This window comes from Monodelphis domestica, chromosome 4 (genome assembly GCF_027887165.1).
Source record: "Monodelphis domestica isolate mMonDom1 chromosome 4, mMonDom1.pri, whole genome shotgun sequence".
Lineage (NCBI taxonomy): Eukaryota > Metazoa > Chordata > Mammalia > Didelphimorphia > Didelphidae > Monodelphis > Monodelphis domestica.
This window is the reverse complement of record NC_077230.1, coordinates 349,719,607-349,741,523: the sequence shown is the minus strand read 5'-3', so window position 1 is coordinate 349,741,523 and position 21,917 is coordinate 349,719,607. Positions and strand designations below refer to the sequence as shown.

Below are 21,917 nucleotides of genomic sequence, written 5' to 3'. Positions count from 1 at the left end.
AAGTCTCTGCTAATTCTTTTAAAAAAAAAAAAATCTTTACCTTCTGCCTTAGAGTCAATACTGAGTATTGGTCCCAAGGCAGAACAGCAGTAAGGGCCAGGCAATGAGGGTTAAATAACTTGTCCAGGGTCACATAGCTAGAAGTGTCTGAGGCCAGATTTGAACCCAAGTCATCTAGACTCCAGGCCTGGCACTCTTTCTCTGTGCTATCTAGCTGCCCCTTTGCTGGTTCCTTGACAAGCCCTTTCATTTCAAGCATTTCCTATTATAGCCTTCACAGCCCCCTCTTTTAAGAAGCCTCTGTTCTCCCATTCCCTTCAGCAGCTCGTGGCTATAGTCAGGCATAGCTGGCAATTGTTTTTTAGTACCCATCACCCATCTCTTAGATCAGATTGGGGAAGGGGAAATTCCTGAGGGCAGAAATCAAGTCTCTATTCTCCCTTCTCAGACTAGGAGCTTCCCTGAAACAGATATTCTCCCCTCAAACCACAAGGTCCCTGAGGGATTCGGGAGGATGAGGACTCTGGCTTCCACATCAGACCTGGTTTTCTTCATCTATGTTTCTCTGACTGTGAAATGACTCTACCCATGGCAGCTGTTCAGAATTTACAATCAAATGGTCTTGGGACTTCTAGAAGTCTCTGAGACCTTTTCAAGGTGCCTGCAAGGTCAAAACTGTTTTCCTAATAATACTCAGATGTTATAATTTCTCATGTGGCAAATACTGATAAATGTAACCCAAATACATGAAAACTCTACAAGGCATCCTCAGTAATTTTGAAGAGTATAAAGGGTTAGGAGACCAAGCAGTTTTGAGAACCACCAAATCCTCCTTGGAAGGGGAACAAAGTAGATTTTACTGCCCTCCACATCCCCCTCCCCTGCTCTATGCCACCAGGTCCTGGCTGCATTTCCTTACCCACGTCAATGTAACTGATGGGCACAGCACGTTCTAGTTGCAGTTCCACCCTGAGCTGCCCACTGTGGTCTCGAGGGGAGCTGAGCCAAGGCCTTATTGGTTCATTTAGGTCCAGGAGGTTTTCCACGGGGTACCTAGAGTCCTGGGCCAGAGGGCACCAAAAGAAGGGAGGTCAACAAGGGGAGGCCTTGCTGAGCCAGAGGGAAAGGAGTTCCTAGGAGTGGGGGGGGGGGATGATGCTCTTGACAATAAAGTCCAAGTTTTTATCCCAAGGAAAGCTAGTGAGGTTAATTTCCTTGACTGTACCCAGGAGGACTAGTTAAGAAGGAGCGGCTGAATAGGTGATAATGGAAGAAAGGATAGAAACAATGCCATCTAAGAGTGGAGCTCCCATGAGGGCTCTGCTTTGCCACTCCCTGGGGGCAACTCAGGGTCACTATTGCCATCTCTGACCCCCCAAAGTCCAGCTCTGATCATTTTTTGACTGGACCTCTAATTTCCTCAGTGCAGTGGTCCCCATGAGAAACATTCTCTACCACTGAAGATCAATACCTGGCTTTGTAATTTATAGTCTTAGAAAGTTATGGGGGACACTGAGAGGTTAGGTAACTCTCCAACCATCACACAACTAGTATGTGTCAGGTGGACTTGTACCCAGGTCTTCCTGACTCTGAGGTCAGCTCTCTATCCACTTAATATAACACACTTCACACTAATATGACCCCCAAAAATTGCCTTATAATTAAAAATCATAATAATTCTCACTTATGGATTATGTAAAGGTTTATAAAGTGCTTTCCTCACAATCAATCTGTGAGGTAGGTAATCTGAGTATTGCTATTCCTATTTTATAGCTAAGGAGGCTGAGCCTCAGAGTGGCTTTCTTGAGGCTACTTGTATTGTATTGTATTGTACTATATTGTATTATGTTAGATGCTGATTTCCCCCAACCTCCTGAATGCATGTCTAGCACTTCTTTAACCCCACCATACAGCCCATCACCAATTCTTGGGGAGAGGAGTTTCATAAAGGGCAACCAAATGGCTGTTCAGGCATCTCCTTCCTAAGAATGGAGGGGTTGGGAAAACAGACCCTTGGATGTGGACCATGTCTCCTAGGAAACTGGAGGCTTTCCCAGAGGAGGGCTGTGTCCCTTCTTTCATATCATAGCCCATATTCTGCCTGGGACTCCCCAAGGATAGAAGGACACCTCCCCCTCTGACTCAGAGGTCCCCAAGGGCTGCATTTATTATCCTGCCCCATCCCCTCCCCAGGTGCATCCTGCTTGCCTGAATTTTTCCTGTTACCTGAGAGGAGAATGATACCACATGGCTGATCTTCACAGGAGCCATGTGGAGGCATGGAACAGTCAGAGAAAGAGGGCAACCACAAGTCCCTTCTCTCAGGTGCATATAAAAACCCTGCCACCAAGTTGGCTCTCTTGGCTTTTTCTTGATTCCTTTAGACTCTGGGAGAAAAAGGCAGGTGATTATAATTTTTTAATTAAAAAACAAGCAAAACCCAAATTCTTACCTTCCACCTTAGAATCAATGCTATGTAGTGGTTCCAAGGCAGAAGAGTAGTAAAGGTTAGGCAATGGGGGTTAAGTGACTTGCCTAGGGTCAGGCAGCTAGGAAATATCAGAGGCAAAATTTGAACATAGGACCTCTCATCTATAGGCCTGGCTATGATCTGGGCCACCTAGTAACCCTCTATTTGACCTAATTCTCTCACAGAGAGATCCAAATTTGAATTCAGGACCTCCTATCTCTAGGCTTGGCTCTCTATCTACCGAGTCACCTAGCTGCCCCTTACATGATGATTTTGAGGAGAAAGAAATGGAGAGGGATGTGGGGTGGGACAAAGCAAGAAAAGAGAGAAACCAGGTCCAAAGGAACAGTTTGTTTCTCTACTAGGAAAGAAGCATCTGTCAAGTGGTTGATTTGTAAACAACCAGCCAGCCCACCCTGGTTAGATGCAATGAAATGGCATTGGAAAGAAAGGCCTGTTTTGTTCTATAGGAAATGTCTGATCTTGCCCAGGAAAGAAGCACACCAAAAATCAAATGGAGAATAAATATAAAGGAACATATTAACTTCCTCTTGGTCTGTAGTCTTTTTCTCCAATCTACCTTATAGGGGAAATAGGTATGCAAACTGAGCAAGTATTAAGGCTCTTTGAAGCTTTACTGGGGACAATGAAGATTCTCTTGCCTCCCCAGCAGGACTACCATGAGAAAATCACTTTGCAAATCATCAGTAACCCTAGAAATATGAGCTATTCCTTAGATAATCATGGACTCTGAACCTTGGTTTCTAGCCTCCTCACTGGATCAAAGTAAGGAAAATAATTTTCTAAAGCTCAAAGTCCCATCTCAATGAGTTATGATTCTGTACATACTGCTGGATTATTCTTTCCCTAATGCACACTCTTCCCCTGTTCAAAAGTAATTAATGGCTCCCCATTACCTACAGGATAAAATCCAGACTCCTGGACCTCACATTCAAGCTTCTCTGAGTGCTTACCTTCCCCTTCCTTTCCAATCACATTCTCCACTGTTCCCCTTCTTATACCCTTACACCTATATGCTCCAGCCAGGCTATCTTTTCACTGTTCTGGGAGCACCCTATGCTTTCCCCCATTTATGCCTTTGTCCTCTGCCTGGAATGTGCCCTAGCTTACTTTCTATCAGCTAAATTAAGTCATGGTTTTTCAAACCTATTTCAAATTTTCTCTTCCAGGAAGCCTTTGCTTGTGCCACTCAAAGATCTCTCTCTCCTTTGCACTTAGCACTTACAGTCTGTACCATTCATATAGCATGTATATACTGAGAAGCTCTAAGGTATGATAGAAATAAATAGGAGTTGTGGGTTCAAATCCTAGCCTAGTCATTTATTAGCCATTCAGTCACTTTCCTTCTCTAATGTTTAGAGAGCAAGAGTGTTGGCCAAAAGCACACTGATGGTAGAGCTACCTGAGAGGTGGAATATGCATGTTTGGGCCCTGTCCAGGAGGTAGGTGTTCAAGGAATGGCATATGGTGATGTTAGGGGTGAGATGAGGGATGAAGTGGATGGGGCAGAGCATGAGGGCTGGCCATAAAAGTTCAGTATGAATAAGGAAAATATAGTATTAAGTATAATTCAATATAAGTATTAAGTACTATCACATAATCAATAAAACATAGTATTATGTAAGTGGTGGAGCATATAGGGATGACAGTGTGTGCATGTGTGTGGTCAGGAAATTCAGTGGCCAAAGGGAATACTGGTAATGAGGCCAGTGGCATGTTGGACTAGCAGGGATAGTGGGGGAATGTATGCACAGGGAGGGGGGACATCTGGGGACCATACAAGGAAATATGAGGGTTTGGAGATAGGATTAGTGGCGTGATCATGAGCATGTGTGTGTGTGTGTGTGTGTGTGTGTGTGTGTAAGGGTATATGCAGGGAGGACATGGGGGGAGGGATGTGATGCATGTATGTAAGGAAAGTCAGTGTTTCTGTGTATAATGGATGGTATGGGTAATCTAGGGGTTGTGAGTGTGTGCTTGAGGGAATGTACAGTGTGGAGGAAAGTGTGGGGAAAGGACCTAGGGTACATAATGGAGAATGGGGAGTACTGTGTGGATATAAGGGATGTTGAATGTTGGGTTACTGTGTGGATACATACATTTGAAGGGACATGTAAAAGTACACACATAGTTCCCCCCCTCACTTCCCTTCCCTCAGTTTCCTAAGGTCTGGTTCTTTCACTTTCTGAAGGGTTTCTGTTATTGTTGTTAGGGGTGGGAGACTGTGGAGCTCCAAGAAAGGGGCAGGAGCCAGGAGAGAGAGAACATATATTGTTAGGGTCTGGGTTTTCGCCCACCACCAGGGAAGACCAATAGACAATGCAATTAAGCAAGAGGGTCGTTTATTGATCTGGTGGGCACTAGGGGAGCTCAGCCAAGAGAGTTCCGATTCCCCTCCTGAATGCTGGGACTTATATACCCTCCAGCATGTATGTCTCTCCCCCCCCCTCTTCCCCCCCAGTCCTTATCTGTTACATATTATTCTTGGAACTTCGACATTTTTATGTTTCTGGGGGCTGCTTGGCTTCTAAGTTCTTATCTGGTACCTACTGCTGCTGGGATCCTGACATATTTATGGTTCTGAACTTCCAAGGCCAGGCAGTTTCCTACTCAGGCCTCCCTCAATATATTGGGTCCATAGGTGTTTGCTTATATCTGCAATGTCAGCCATCCATAGTAGGTCTTGGATACAGGGGCCTGTGTGCCCTATGTGCCTGCACATCCACCCACACAATATAGCAGATCTGGAAGGGGTATAGGTAGAGTGGATTCTTGGGAATGTATATGTAGAGATATCCAGTATATATGCAGGGGTTGTCCTGTGACGTGTAAGGACTTAGGGAATAGGACTAGGTATGTAAGGGCCATTTAGGGATTTGTAAAAATGTTCAATAAGGGATAAAGTGGATAGGGCAGGGCATGCAGGGCTGGTCATTATATATATGGGGGATAGACAATAGAAAGTGCAGCTAGGTGGACCAGTGGATAGTGTTGGGCTTGGAGTCAGGAAGACCAGAGTTCAAATTCAGCCTCAAACTATCTGTATGACCCTGGGTATGTCACTTCATCCTGTTTGCCTCAGTTTCCTCAATTGTCAATTGGGGACCCTGGATAAGGAAATGGCCAACCACTCCAATAATATCTTTGCCAAGAAAATTCCACAAATGGGATCACAGAGTCAGGTACAACTAAACAACATACAATGTAGTGGATATAAGGCTATAGAGCAGGTCAGTGGGGAGAGGAGATGTTGATTTGTAGCTTGGGGCAGGGGGAGAATATAGGAAATGGGTCAGGGCATACAGGGCTGGCAGGTGGGGAGAGGAACAGAGGGATTTAAAGAATAGGTTTAAGTGTGAGGGAGGGGAGGATTGATGCTCCCACAATCAATCCCTACTTCTGATCTTTGATCTCTTCCAAAGGGTTGGTTCTATCCCTGTAGTCTACAAAATGGCACAAAACTTCCCATCCATTAAAAACAAAAACAATCTCATTAGACACTACCATCCCCTCAGGCTATCATCTTTTATCTTGCTTCCCTTTCTCAAAAAGGATATATAATCCTTGAAGATACTTCCTCCTCTCCCACTCCTACAACCCTTCCCAAATGAACTTGGCAAACAATTCTTCAGTCTACAGAAACTGCCTTCCCCAAAGCACCCAATGACCTCTAAATTTCCAAGACCAGTGACCTCTTGATCTCTGTTGGACCACCTCACCCAGTAGATTCTTCTGCTTCTGGATATTCTCTCCTTTGAATTTTTGCAACAAATACCTTTCATTGTTCCTTTCCTTTCTGTCAGGTAAATCATTATCAACATTCTACCCTGCCCCCAACTGTATGTTTTCTAGGTTCTGACTTGGGTTCTCTTTTCTTTCTCTCTCTGAGACTTCATTAGCTTCCTCAAGCTCAACTAGAATCTCTGGGAAGGTGACTCCCAAGATCTACATCCTCAGATCTATCCCTTTCTATCTACTTAGACTTAAATTTAATTCAGTAAATGTTAAGCAACTACTCACTGTGCTAAGCGCTTGGGGATGCTAGTAAGAAAAAAGTCTAAGTTCCTGTTCTCAAGGAACTTACAATTTTTTAAAAATAATATTTTATTTGATCATTTCCAAGTATTATTCATTAAAGACAAAGATCATTTTCTTTTCCTCCCCCTCACCCCCCATAGCCGAGGCGTGATTCCACTGGGTGTCACATGTGTTCTTGATTCAAACCCATTTCTATGTTGTCAATATTTGCATTAAGGAACTTACAATTTAAGGAAGGGTTGTTATTTTAATTTAGTCATGTCCCATTTTTTGTGCCCCCATTTTGGGGGGGGGGTTCTTGGAAAAGATACTGGAGTGGTCTGCCATTTCCTTCCCTAGTTCATTTTACAGATGAGGAAACTGAGGCAAACAAAATTAAGCAGCTTGCCCAGGGTCAAACACACAGCTTGTGTCTGAGGCCAAATTTGAATTCAGGTCTTTAGGACAATAGGCCCAGCACCAAGCTGCCCAAAAGAAGGGAAAAAGAGACACAAAAGGAAGTTGAAAAGTGGTGGGAGTGGAGTCATTCTTTCAATTCAATAAGAACATTAAGCGCCTATTATGTACCAGAACAGGACTCTGGATACCAGTAAGAAAAAGTATGCATCCCCGACCTTAAGGAGCTTGCAATCTAAAGGAGATGACAAGGGAACAGAAAAGGAAGCTGAAAAGTGGAGGGCTGGGAGTCACAGTTCTATCCCCCCTGCCTGAGTCCTGGATCTCTGCTTCAGGCTTTTCCTCGACTTGTCCCCCATTCCTGGAATGCTCTCCCTCCTCAGTCAAATCCCTCATTCTATGGCTTTCTTCAAGTCCCAATCAAAATCCCACTTTCTACAAGAGGCATTCTTGAGCGCCCCGCCCCCCGCTTCTGTCAATTATTTTCTATTTATGCTACATTGTTTGTATAGAGCTGTTTGCAAGCTGTCTCCTCCATTAGACAGTGAACAGTGATCACCTCTTCCCTTTCCCCTCCCCCTCCCTTTCTTTTTATCCCCAGCGCTTGATAAATGCTTGTAAATTCGACTCTAAAAACCTCATGCTCTCCCGCCTGGATTGCTGCAGGATCTGGGCTCCCAGCTCCAGGTTCCTCCTCACTCCGGTCGGTTCTCCACTCTGCAGCCAAAGGGACCTTCCTACAATTCAGGTCCAATTGCCCAGCACTCCCCTCTTTGATAAACCGCTACAGCTCCCTATTGCCTCTTTCATCAAACGCAAGCTTCTACGTTGGATGTTTAGAATCCTTCGCAAGCTACCTCCAACCTACCTTTTCTTGTCTCACTTTACATTTCTGCCTTCTCAGATACTCGTTCCGAGGGAGACCCACATCCTCATCCACATCGCCTCGGTTCCCGCCAAAACAACGCCCGGGTCCAACCCCCTAGCTCCGCCCTCGTGCTGGCACCTTTTATTACTCGCTTAGGCTAAGACTGAAGAAGGTGAGACTTCCTACTACTGAATATCCTCTCCTAGGTAACTTTCCACCCCACAATTACCCATTGCACGCTGGGACCTGTAGTACTCAGCGCCAGGAGTGGGGACAGTGGGGGGGGGGGTGTAGGGGCAGTGGCGTGGTGAGCGTACTAAGGGAGCGTCGCCCAAATGCAGCCTTTACTCGGAGTCATAACCGGCGCTAGAGAAGTCGGGGAGAGTTGTAGAAAAATAGATGACAGATTTTTCTCAGCAAGACCTACGCTCACGTTATTTGTAAGATTCGGTAGTGTTTCCAAAGCTTGACGGTTCTCTCGGGGAGAAACGGAGGTAGTCAGAGTAGAGGAATAGGTCTCCGCTCCCTCAAACACTGACAGTTCTTTCGAGCTGCTTCGAGGCCCCGCCCCTCCCTAACCAAGACGCTGCCGCTGATTGGTTAGGAGACACAGATCGGCGGAAGCAGCTGGCGCTGGGCTGTGGAGGTGGACGCAGGCGCAAAGTGAGAGTGGGGAAGATGGCGGCGGTGGTGGAGGTGGAGGTTGGAGGCGCCGCCGGCGAGCGGGAGCTAGAGGAGGTAAGAGGCTCGGGGGGACCCACAGAGAGCCAGAGGAGCGGTCCCTGGGGGAAGGTACCTGGGCCAGGGGTGACAGTCACTGAAGAGGACTAAGGGCCTGAGGAGGTCATGGGGGGCGGACCCTTAAGGGTTCCCAGGGACCAGTGAAGGAACCCCGAAAGCGCAGGGCCTGAGGAGTCCCTGCAGGATGGGTGCGGGCTCTGGCGGGGGGGCGACTGAGGAAGTCACTAGGAGCTAGTGCATCTTGAGAAGAGAGTGGAGGGGAGGGCGGGCCAAAGGAAGTGGTGTCAATGAGAGAAAAGCTTGGGGAGACGGCGGGACATGGTGGAAGGTGTTGGGTTTGGAGTATAGAGGACCTGGGTTCGAATCCTAACCCCCGCAACCTAATACCGATGTGACCTTGGACAGTCAGACAATTCACGGGCAATTTATTATGCTCCTGCTGTTTGCCAGGTGCTCTGACATACACAAGCAAATCAAAAAATGAGACCGGCTCTGGTTTCAAGGAACTTTAATTTTCCTTGGCACTCTACTGTTTTGGGCCCCTCTTTCTTTGTAAAATAAGGGGGAGAACCAGATCTATCAGGCTCCTTCAGTCTCTAAATGTATGACCCTACCGTCAGATAGGGATAGGAGAGGAAGAACTTTGAAGGATCTTATATAAGGGAGTGATGTGGGTCGAGAGAAATCTAGGGAGAGAAAAGGGAGCCTTCCTAGTAAAGGGAAAGTCACCTACCTGACAACCTCTGTAGAAGCATGTAATAGAATGGTAAAGATTTGGTGATTGCTAGGCAGTTGATAAGGACCTCTGAGAAAGGGTTCTCCAATGGGAATGGGCCTTAAATCTCAACTTAAAAAAAAAACAAAACCCATAGGAAAGGAGCCTTTGGGCTAGTGGGAGGGAGAAGTGTCACAAGTAGGGGTTAGAAGTTGGTTGAAGGACTGAGCATGAGAAATTGAAATGGATTGAGAAGCAGAATGCTTTCTGTGCTAGCAGTTCCTGGTTCTGGACAGAGAATCAGAAGACCTAGGTTCTTGTAGTTCTGCCTGCTGACTGTTCTATTAGCTTGGGCTATTATATATATATATATATATATATACATATATATATATATGTATATGTATATGTATATGTATATGTATATATGTATATATGTATATATGTATACATGTATGTATATGTATACATGTATGTATATATGTATATATTATATAATAGTTTTCTTATCTATTAATTATCTGTCACTAGATCAGTCCAACTGAGACTTATTAGCTGTGTGTAAAGAATATCTCTACTTGGACTACATGCTCTAAGAGGAGGTTGCCTTCCAGGGCTAGGATTCTGAGATACTAATGATATAATGCATGTGAAAGCACTTTGAAAATTAGTCAATTACTAGATTTTATCAAGCTCTTACTATGCTCCATTAAACTGTAAGTACCTTTAGGGGGACTGTTTTATCCTTTATATTTCTGCTACTTAGTTATTGACTGGCACATTATAGACAGTAAAAGCTTATTGTCTTGCCAAGTTCTGTGCTAAGCACTGGGGGTACAAAGACAAAAGTGAAAAAGGTTCCTTAAGAAGTTTGTTTTAACACAGGAGATAGCATATACATATATGATTATATATACATAATATATACATAACAAATATGTAATTTTGAGAGGAAGTACACAGCAGCTCAGGGATCAGGAAAAGTTTCATGTAGAATGTAGTAGTTGAGATAGGTTAAAAGGAAACCAGAAATTCCAAGAGGTGAATTCCAAACATTGAGGAGAGTTAATACAAAATTGTGGAGATATAGGGAGGTGGAGGTTCTTCTTTGCTTAACAAGTATGTTTGGATCATAGAGGGGAGTGATATATATATTATATATATAGTGGTATGGAATGAAGAGAGGCTTGAAGTAGGGAGACCACATAGGAGTCTGTTGCATTTGTCCAGCTGAGAAGTGAGGAGGGCCTGAAATTAGAGTGGTGGTAATGTGAATGGAAAAGGGGAATATTCAAAGGATAGAAATTGACTGAAGAACTAGTTTAGGGTGAGTGAGAATGATGAATCAAGCATGATAATAAGGTTTAGAGGCCAAGTGTTTGGAAGGTTGTTGTTGCCCTCAAGAATAGGATAGTTCAAAAAAGGAATGAGTTTGAAGGGAAAGATAATGAGTTGTGATTTGGACATCCACATCTAAATGTTAACTAGACCATTGACAATGAAAGATTGCAGCTCAGGAGATAGATTCTGGAATTGAGGATGTATAGAGAAAAGAAAAGTAGGCTAATTCAGCTTTTGGGGTACATTCACATTTAATATGACCAAGATATAAAATGCCTATAAAAGAGACTTAGGATGAGAACCAAGGGAGAGCAGTGTACAAAAACTCAAAGAAAATATGTAATGTTGTAGGGAGTAAAGAAAGAAGAGGCTTGAGAAGAGACTATTTGATTTGATAGTTGAGATCACTGGAAACTCTGGGAAGAGTAGTTTCAACTGAGCAATGAAGTTGGAAATCAAACTTCAGGGGGTGGAGAAGAGGATGGGAAAAGTATAGCATGCTATATATATGTAAGTTGATTTTGGTATATAATTTGAGTGTCATGGTCTGCATACCTTATAGGTAGACAGAGATGTAGTTAAATAGAAAGGATTTTGTGATTACATTGGATTTGTACTGAATTTCTCCTAATTTCTGATGCATCCTTGTTTCTGAATCATGGTGTAGTGTTATATCTTCTTGTGGAAGCTTCTCACGTAACTGTCTAGTCCTAGTCTAAGTCTCTGGTTTTATTTGCTGGGGGAAATGATCAAGGAATAATGTATATAAATGTTATATGAAAATGTGTTGAAAACATTTTGAAAACCTTAAACAAAAATATACTATTATTATTATAAATTATTAGTTGGCTATAAACTGTAACTAGCTTTAAAGTAAAAGAATCAGGCATTTGTCATCCCTGTGGCTCTACCTGAATTTCAAAATTCTTAATTCACAAGTAAGAGCATTTAGTACTCTTTGCATCTGGGCACCAATATCACAGAACTACAAAAGTTATTAAAACTTGTTCATCTTGGACTCAGAAGGCAAAAGTAGGAGCAATGGGAGAAAGTTGCCAAGAGACAAAGTTAGGCAAATTTCATAACAAAACTCAAAAAGTGTGGTAGGCTTTGTTTCCTCCATCACTAAAAAGAGCTTTAAGCAGAGACTGGATGGCCATTGTATAGGAGATATTTTGGAGGAGATTATTTATTTATTTATCTTCAAGTTCTGGAAATTTTTATTTAATTAATTTGGAATATTTTTCCATGGTTGCAAGATTCTTGTTCTTTCCCTCCCCTTCCCCCCAACTCCCTTCCATAGCCAATGCACAGTTCCACTGGGTTTTACATGTGTCATTGATCAAGAATTATTTCCATATAATTGATATTTGCACTAGTGTGATCATTAGTCTATATCCCCAATCATCCCCATCAACCCATGTGATCAAGGAGTTGTTTTTCTTCTGTGTTTCTATTCCCACAATTCTTCCTCTGAATGTGGATGGTGTTCTTTCTCATAGGTCTCTCAGAATTATCTTGGATCATTGCATTGCTGCTAGTAGAGAAGTCCATTACATTCGATTGTACCACAGTGTACAGTGTATCAGTCTCTGTGTACAATGTTCTCCTGGTTCTGCTCTTTTCACTCTGCATCAATTCCTGAAGGTTATTCCAGTTCACATGGAATTCCTTTTGGAGGAGATTCTTGCTTAGGTGTGGTTTGAACTTAAATGATCTCAGGTTGCTTTTAGCTCCTAGAATCTCTGAACTTTTTAGAGCTGGAAGGGACATTGATGGCTATCTCCTGACATCCAGGGCTGGGAAGAGATTTACTGACAAAGCAGAGACAAAAATCCAGGTCTTCTGACTCCCAGTGTTCTCTCCCCTGTTTCCTTTGTAAATATACAATAATGTACAATAAAAATCTTAGTTATTATCAAACTGCTCATCAGTAGTAGTACTTGAAAAAGAGTGGAGGACTTACACTATTATGTAGTCTCAGTTATCCTAAGTAAATGAACCTGGAAGCTATTTAGATAATGGACTACTTGGCTGAATGGGAAGATTGATGGATTTTCATCTCCTTTAGGAAAATGGCTCCTGCCATGTGCAAGAATTCTAGATGGTGCTATGAGGATCACAGGTTTAAGATGTTAACACAATACCAGCTTTGAAGGGGGCAGCTGTTAGTCTATCTATTATGCATGTTCCTTACTAGTAGTGTGTATTACTTAACCCCCTTTGATAATCCTAAAACTTGAGAAATGGAGGCTTTACTAGTTAAGGTCTATTATATTGGTGAGTTGGTTAGAAGTAAGGTTTAAGTATTGAGAGCCCTATTTAATTGTGATGCTGTAATAGTATGATTTTTGAATCTTGGAATATCTGAACTCATTAGAACACAGAACACAAAATGTTAGAGCTGGAAGAGATCTTAAATCCTGTTAATAGCTAATGTCTGTAAAGGCCTTTGCTTGCATTATTTCACACTAAATGTTGGAACTTTAGAATAGAGGATTAGTTTGACTGGAATAGAGATTGTCAGATCCAGAAGGGCTCTTAGAATTTAGTGGCAGAACTGAGAGTAACCTTAGGGACTATTATCTAATTCAATGCCCTTATATTGCTGATGGTAAAACTGAGGAAGATATTTTCATTAGGTCACACAAGGAGTTCTTGGCAAGCTAGGACTAGAACTCAGATCTCCTGATTTAAATCCAAGCCCTTTTCTACTTCACTTGGAGAAATTTCTTGAGCTGCTTTTTGTGTCCTAGGGTGAATTGTCAAAATTGTAGAATTTTCCCAACTGTAGAATGTACAAATCTACCAGAATTGCAGACAGCTGAGAGAGCATTTTGAGATCCTTGATGTAAAGGAATAAAAGTATAAAAAAGGCTGGAGTAAAGGGTGAATTGATTACCTGCTCCCAGGTGAAGTGAGATTATTGAATAATGGGAGCCACAGCCCATACTTAGTATCTCACATAAGACACTCTGGAGAATGAACAGAAAACATTCAAATCAACCAGCATTTATTAAGCTCTCACCTATATATAACATGCTGAGCTAGGACCTAGAGATACAAAGGGAAAAAATGAAAGCCTCTGCTCATAAGAAGTTTCCATGGGAAGACCATGTAAACAGTAAATACAAAATATACAAAGTAATTTCAAGGAGGAAGGGAGAGTCCTAAGAACTAGAGGAGTCAGGAAAGGCTTCTTGAAGGAGGTGGTTCATGAGCTACAAAAACATACAAAGTAATTTTGAGAAGTCAGAGACAGTACTTTTAAAATCAAATTAATTTTTTAAAAATATAGAATATTTTTCCATGATTACATGATTCATGATCTCCTCCCTTTACTCCCTTTTCCCAAAGCTGACAAACAGTTATACATGTATCATTGTTCAAAACCTATTTCCATGTTATTTATATTTGTAGTAGAGTGATCTTTTAACATCAAAACCCTAATGTGATCAAGCATATGTTTTCCTTCTGCATTTCTGTTTCCACAGTTCTTTCTCTGGATGTGGATAGTGTTCTTTTTTATAAAGTCTTCTGGATTGTTTTGGGTCATTGCATTGCTGCTAGTAGAAAAGTCTATTACATTCGATTGTGCCATAGTGTTTCAGTCTCTGTGTATAATGTTCTCCTGGTTCTGTTCCTTTCACTCTGCATCATTTCCTGGAAGTAGTTTCAGTTCACATGGAAGTCCTCCAGTTCATTATTCCTTTCAGGACAATAGTATTCCGTCAGCAACAGATATCACAATTTGTTCAGCTACTCCCCTATCAATGTACACCCCCTCATTTTCCAGTTTTTTGCCACCACAAAGAGCATGACCATAAATATTTTTGTACACTTATTTTCCCCTATTATCTCTTTGGGATACAAACCCAGAAGTGGTATGGCTGGATCAAAGGGTAGGCAGTCGTTTAAAGCCCTTTGAGCATAATTCCAAATTGCCTTCCAGAGTGGTTGGATCAATTCCCAACTCCACCAGCAATGCATTAGTGTCCCAATTTTGCTATATCCTCTCCAATATTTTACTTTCCTTTGCTGTCATATTAACCAATCTGCTAGGTGTAAAGTGGCACTTCAAATTGTTTTGCTAATTATGAGAGATTTAGAGCACTTTTTTCATATGCTTATTGATAGTTTTGATTTCTCTATCTGGAAATTGCCTATTCATGTCCCTTTAGGCATTCTTTTAAAGCTCTGGGCATAGTTCAAAATCACCCTCCAGAATGGTTGGACCAATTCACTACTCCACACCCCTTCCAACATTTATCACTTTCCTTTACTGCCATAAGTCAGGGACAGTACTAAGAATTAGGGTAGTCAGAATAGGTCTCTTGTAGCAAGTCCACTTGAGCCAAGTATTGAAAGACCTAGGGATTTGGAGAGATGAGGTGAAGAAAGATCATTCCAAGCATATGGAGACAACCTAAGCAAAGGACTGGAAAAAAAATAACTTACTTGAGGAAGAGCAAGGTCAGTTTATTGTGTTAAGGAGAATACTGTAGAATCCTGGAAAGAATAAATGCTTAAAAAAAAAAGGGTTGGATGCAGATTATGAAGGGCTTCAAATGACAAATGAAGGAGTTTGTGTTTGATCCTAGAAGCAGTATTGGACCAGTGGTATTTTTTGAGTAAGAGAATGACATGGTAGCATTGATGCTCTAGAAATGTATATAGAGAATGAATTGAAGAGGAGAAAGCTTTGAGGTAAGGAGTCCAAGTAGAAGGGTATTGCAATAGGCCAGGTAGAAATGATGGCCAGCTAAGTGGCAAGAGGGCAGTAGATGTAAGAGGTAGGGTCAACAAATTCGGCAACTGCTTAGGTATTGGCAAAAATAAGAAGTTCAAAATGACTCTGCTGTGACTGGAAGGATAATGGTGTTCCTAATAGTAAGAAGGAAGTAAAGAAGTTTTGGAGGAGAAAAAGCTGAGTTCTGTTTTGGGCATGTTAAGTTGGAGATAACTATAAGAATCCAAAGGGAAAAATCATATAAGCAATTGGTGATCAAGGCTCAAACTCAGGACAAAGATTGTCCTAGTTTTCTGCATATAGATGATAGTTGAATCCATTAATTAACAGAAGAAAAAGCATTTTTAAGCCTTTGTGCCAAGGGATACAAATTCTGTGCTAGAATTACAATTCAGATATGAGACTCTTGCCCTCAAGGAGCTTATGTTCTAATGGAGTAAGACAAGGAAGGGAGCTTTGATATGAAGAATCACAGGAATGGTTAGTATCATGCCCTTTCCAGAAGCAATAGTAGTGTGGAGTTGATTTCCTTTTCTAGAGCAAGGTTAGGGAAAAGATTAGAATATGCACCTAGGCAGGGCAATTGGCAAGATGTCTAGGATTAAATGGAATGTGAAGCTTGTTAAAGATAGCGAATTCATGAAATCAGAGAAAGTCATCAAGAAAGAAAATAGTAGATAACCCAAGACAGAGACAGCCCTGGGACATACCTTGAAGAGAGTGCAGGACTTTGATCAGGTTCCATAAAGAAATCTGAGAAGTGTTCATACAGGTAGGAGAATCTAGAGAAAAGAGATGTCAAGAAAACCAGGCATGTACTGTTTTTTGTTTATAGAGATGACAGTACTACACCAGAAAGTTCTGTGTGGTTTGTTTTTGTTCTTGTTTTTTACTGGGTCTGTGATATTCAGCTTGTTGCCAGCCTGCCAAATGCCCATTAATACTTTCAGAACTTAAGGTGTTAGAGTGGGTAACTGAATGAATGAAAATACATTAGCATTGTGCCAAATTCTGGCTTTTTAAGTACTTACAATGTGCCAGGCTAGCTGTTCTGTAACTAATACAAAGACCTCTCAAAGGTCAACTTCTAAGCTGGTAAGTTGGGCTTCCTACTTGATTGGATATGAATTCTGAGATAGAGGAAAGTGTAAAAGGTTTTGAACATGGGGGGGAGGTGAATTCCAAGTATTTTGGCTGTTGAGAACAAGAGACATTAAAGTATATAAACCATAATGATTTGTGTCACATAACTTTCAGAAAGTGCTGCTGTACCTTGCTTCCGTTTCCCAGGGGCAAAACAGATTTCCTTTTTACCTCTTAGTGAATTGGGAAATTTGGTCAAGGTTTGGAAAACATTTTGCATTTTTATACTACATAAAAAACAATAGTCCCCATTTCTGTAGCATTTTACAATTAACAAAGCACTTCCCTCACATCAGGTCTGCAAGGTTCTATTGTTATTCCCATTTGACAGATGAAGAAAGTAAATCACCAAGTAGTAAGTGACAGAACTTCAATCCATCTGTCTAGGTCTTCCAAGTCTAAACTAAATGCTTTTATTAAATGAGTACCTTCTCTATGACTTCAAAGCATAGAGAAAAATGTTTATTTTATTTTTAATAATTATGTACAGTTTTATTGTCACCACATAAATTCATAGAATTATAGGATCATAGATAATAAAAAATTTTTGGGTAAAGTCTTTCTTATTTGTTTTTAGTATAGTTCTTGCTTTGGTCCCGTAGTACATTCCTGGAAACTGTTGAAAATTGTATTATTACAAAGCAAAATGGATTTGTGCTGCTGTATTCATCTGTTCTAACATGTCCAGTGCCACTAGTGGAAATTGTTGCCTGAGAAAAGGCAGTTTAACACTTATGTTCTTTAGACAGTAAGTACTCTTTGGAAAATTCTTGGAAACCTTAACATGTTCCCATGAAATAAAAAAACTACTAACCAAGAAAGTGGCCCAGTATTCATTATTGCCTTCTTTGCTCTCTGTGGGACTGCATGATGTTGGTTAGTGTTTTTTGTTCAGATACTACACATATTCAAATGAGGTATATAGAGAGAGCAAGGCTGTAAGAGCAAGTCGAAGAAATCTGTGTGGCAAGGCTCTCTGGAGGACTAGGGACTTGAGCTGGACTTTGAAAGACCATAAGTTTGAATAGGCAAAGAGTAGAGAGGTAGGGATAGTCTGTCTTCTGGTGGAAGAAAGGATCAGAGGCAAGAATGAAGCTAATTCCCAACTGTAAGTGGTTACAGGGTCTATCCAGAATCACTCCTATATGCACTAGGCCCTTAGATACTCAGAATTCTAGACCTTTAGAGATGTAAGAGAACAACTGAGCCAACCTCTATTTTATGTAAGAAGAAACTAAAAACCAGGGGGGAAAGATTTAATTTTGTGGAAGGAGTGGGAAGGATAAGATTAGTCTAGTTGGAGTAAAAAAGCAGAAGAACTAGATTAGACTTAGTGAAGATAGGTGAATCCTTGTTGTACAGAAGAGGAAACTGAAACCTTGATAGTGAGGAGTATCTTGCACAGGTTCTTCGAGCAAATAGGTGTCTGAGAGTAGGGGGTATATACTATTGGAAGAGAAGGAAGAGTTTGAGAAAAAGGTTGTGAATCTTAAAATTTCTCAGACTTGTGAATGTTAAAAATTCTCAGACTCTACCTTAGAACATTTGATTAAGACCATTCCCCATTTTAAACAATGAAGGTACTTGATCAGGAATGTGAGAACTCTAACATTATTCCACCCATACTTAAGCATACTTTAGGGGAAGATAAAGTTGTGAACTCCTTACTGAACAATGAAAAGTACTTAATCCATACTTAAAATAAAGCTAAAACCCTTAAGCTGGGTCTATTTTTAGATCTAATACAAAAAGGTGCTAAGTACCTATGAAGGCCAAATTAATCACTGAAAGTTCAAACAAGCCTAGCAAGAGGTGTGAGGTTTTAGTCTACCCAGAGAAGGTGATAACAGGTGTGAATTACTCAAAAGTTTTAGTCTACTCAGGTGTGAATTAAGAATGGTCACTCCTTTGGACTGTGATTGGTAGATGTGAAAACTTAGGGGAGGTGACATAGGAGAAAATTCTCTTTAAAAATTTAGAGGTCAGAAAGGCCTCTGAACTTAATTCAGCTATGGAGCCTGAATTGGAGGCTGGTCTCTGTCTCGGTGGCTGAAAGGAAATGCAGCCTTGGAAGCTGAAGTGGAGCTCAGAAGCTGAACTGGTGGGTCTCTCTGAACACTAGAATCTTGCTTGGGACAAATCTTGTGGTGAGTGGATTAAAGACTGACTGATCTCTCTCTTAAGGCTTAAGCCTAGGCTGGCCTAGCCCTTTTCCCATTATTTCCTCTTACTCTCTCTCTCCCTTTCCTTAATTCCTTATTTGTATTAATTAAAATCTCCATAAAAAACCCAGCTGACTTGGGTATTTCATATTTTGGGAATTTTCCCATGGCAACCACTTTATTTTTTATTTAACTCAAGACACTGTCTTGAAACCATATTTTTGCGGTCACAGTTTATGTCAACCACTCTTTTATCTGTAACAAGGTATATGGCTTGAACTTTGAGGAAAATGCACTGGCTTAACAAGTGGAAACCCAATTACCTGGAAAAATGCCTAGTATTTTGGCAGGTGTGAAGACACATGGGAAGTATATACTTTGCCCACATAACCAACATTGGGATCCAGCCTGGATTGGCCTGTAGAAAATTTTTCCTCATCCTGGGTTAGAGATAGTTCCCAACTGCGGAATTAAATTAACCTTGTGCCTGTGGAAAACTTGCCTTATGCTTTGAGTAGAATCAATTTTGCCAACATTTATTAAGTACCTATTATATGCAAGGTGCTATGCTAGGTTCTATAATTAGACAAAAAGAAAGAAAGTTCCTTCCCTCTTGAGGCTTTAAATTTTGCTAGAGGTGAGTCAAAGTGTTAGGTATTATGACTGAAGGGACCTGGGAAGGCTCCTGGGAGGAGTCATTGAGCTGAGCCTAGAGAGAAGATGATAACAACAAACATTTATATAGCACTTACTATGTGCCAGGCACACTGCTAAGCTCTTTAACAAATATTATTTCATTTGATCCTCACAACCCTGGGAAGTAGGTGCTGATATCTTGATTTTACAGTTGAAGAAACTGAAGCAATCAGAGGTAAAATGTCTTGCCCACAGTCACACACATCATTAATATCCAAGACTGCATTTGAACTCTTTTCTGACTTCTGGCCTAGTCCTCTACCCACTAAGCCCCCTCACTCCCCTAGAAGGATTCTAGGGGGTTAGGGTACCCTCAAAACTAAACCTCAAATACCAAACAAGTTCCACCACTATTGTGAAGCCTTTCTTGATTCCCCTAATTGTTAATGCTCTTCCTTTCTTAAAATTATCTTGTATTTTCTTGTCATTAAAAAGTATATGGCTTCCTTCTGTGCAAGCACTTTGAAGATTTCTTTGTCTTATATCCCTGGAACCTTGCAGACACTCCCTGGGTTTGGGATGAGCTTACTGACACAGATCTGGGGATACAAGTACAAAGAATGAAACAATCCTCACTCCCAGTGACCTTATATCCTAATAGGGGGAGTTAATAAGCATATATGAATATGAGGAAAGTTCAGGATGGAAGGAATTCCAAACCTAATGGATGGCTAGGACAAAGGCCCAGAGATAGGAAATAAAGTGTCCTGTAAGGAACAGAGAAAAAAGTTTGATTGGATCAAAGATGGGTGGGTGTGGGTTGTCAAATAATCAATAAGACTGGGAAGATAAATTGGGGACAGACTATATATGATTTAAAAGCTAAAGAGAGTAGTTTACATCTTATCCTAGACAGGATAGGAAACTTCCTTGTTAAATCAACAAATGTTTATTAATCATTTACTATTTGCCAGGCATATGCTAAGTACTGAAGGTATAGAGAAATGCAAAAAACAGACCCTGCTTTCAAGGAGCTCATTTCCTAATGGCGAAGCAACATGCAAACAACTATAAGGGATAAGTCAGAGCTAATCATATGTACCTCATACATACAAAGATAATCTTACAACATTAGAGTCTGGGAAAGGCTTTTTGCAGAAGGTCGAATTTAGTTGTTACTTGAAGGAGGTTTGGGAAGATAAGAAGTAAGGAAGGAGAATTCCAGACATAGAAGGTAGTATAGGAAAATGCCTAGAATTAGGAGATTGAGAGTCTTCAAGGAACAACAAGACCAGTTTCACTGGATCAAAGAGGGGAGAGGGAAGTGTATATAGGGTGTAAGAAGACTGAAAAAAGACCCTTCTTACAAAGGGTCCAGATAATGGAAGGCTTTAAAAAACAAACTGGATTTGATCTGAGGAGTGATAGAGGAGCCAACAGAGTTTATTTGATAGAGGAGTAACATATCCAGACTTGTGTTTCAGGTGGATGATGATTGGAGTAGAAATGAGACTAGAGTCAAGGAAACAAACAAGCAGACTTTTAGCAGTAGTCTAGGGATGAGATAATGTGTACCTTAATCAGGATAGTTGTAGTGTCAGAAGAGAGAAGCAAGGAGGGTGAAAAAACTATTAAGCACCTACTATGTGCCACTATGCTTTACAAATGTTGTTTAATACTCATAACAACCTTGGGAGGTAGATGTTATTATTGGACCTATTTTACAGTGGAAGAATTTGAGGCAGACAATTTTAGTGATTTGCCTGACATAGCTGAGGGTGGATTTGAACTCAAGTCTTCCTCACTGCAGGCCCATAGTCAATTGTACTACTGAGCTTCCTGAGAGAAGAGAGATGTTAGGAATCCAGAAATGACAGAACTTAGTGACTGATTAAATATGAGAAGTATGGGGGAGTAGTAGTAAAAGATGACACCTAAAGTGTTGAACCTGGGTAACTGAGGATGATAGTATTCTAGATAGCAATAAGAAAGTTAGGAAGAGAGGAGGATTTGTTGAGAAAGTCAATTAATTCAGTTTTGGACATAATGAGTTTAAGATGTTTATCCAGTTCTAGATAGTTTGAGTTGTGAAACTGATGATCAGGAGAAAGAGTAGGGCTGAACAATAGATCTAAGAATTATCTACATAATTGATAATTATGATACATAATGATAGTTAAATTCTGAAAAATTTGGAAAAGCTACTTAGTTGAGTGAATTGAGAGGTAGGTATATTGATAGTGAATTGATTTGGAATGAGGACCCAGTTGAGAAGATGTAATATAAATTGCGGATCCAAGGTAGTGGATCCAGTAAGCAAAGTTTCATGATTTCTCCAGTTTCATTCAGAAGCACATGAATAGGAACAAAGGCAGTCAATTAGTGGGAGTAATAAAAGGGTAGGACTTGGCAGGGCAAGATTGGTATTAGTTTTGATAAGGGTAAAAGGGACTAAAGAGAACAGTGTAGAGTTGCTGGTTCACCAAGGGATCAAAATGAAAAAATGACAGTGCAACTTGAGAAGGAGCTGAGTGAAGGGACTAGAAGTCAATGAAGACAGAATTGGGTTAGGGGTTGTAAGGTGGAATGATAAGGAATTGTGATCAGATAAAGAAATTTCAGGGTTCATCAACATG

General features: G+C 41.0%; 2 protein-coding genes across 3 annotated transcripts in view; one reads left to right on the top strand and one right to left on the bottom strand.

Annotated features, from left to right (window-relative positions):
• Window positions 1-8,180, bottom strand: part of XNDC1N (XRCC1 N-terminal domain containing 1, N-terminal like) — a 30,421-nt gene extending 22,241 nt beyond the window's left edge. The window contains 3 exon segments of one of the 2 annotated variants that reach the window (NM_001374488.1): window positions 920-1,061; window positions 2,227-2,387; window positions 7,794-8,082. In NM_001374488.1, the coding sequence (NP_001361417.1) occupies window positions 920-1,061; window positions 2,227-2,331 (247 nt within the window). In that variant the 5' untranslated portion in view covers window positions 2,332-2,387; window positions 7,794-8,082. 2 annotated transcript variants of the gene reach the window in all.
• RNF121 (ring finger protein 121) overlaps window positions 8,099-21,917 on the top strand; it is a 106,284-nt gene continuing 92,465 nt past the window's right edge. Inside the window, exon 1 of the mRNA XM_016422031.2 lies at window positions 8,099-8,531. Within this exon, the coding sequence (XP_016277517.2) occupies window positions 8,472-8,531 (60 nt within the window). The 5' untranslated portion in view covers window positions 8,099-8,471. The remainder of the gene's footprint in view (window positions 8,532-21,917) is intronic.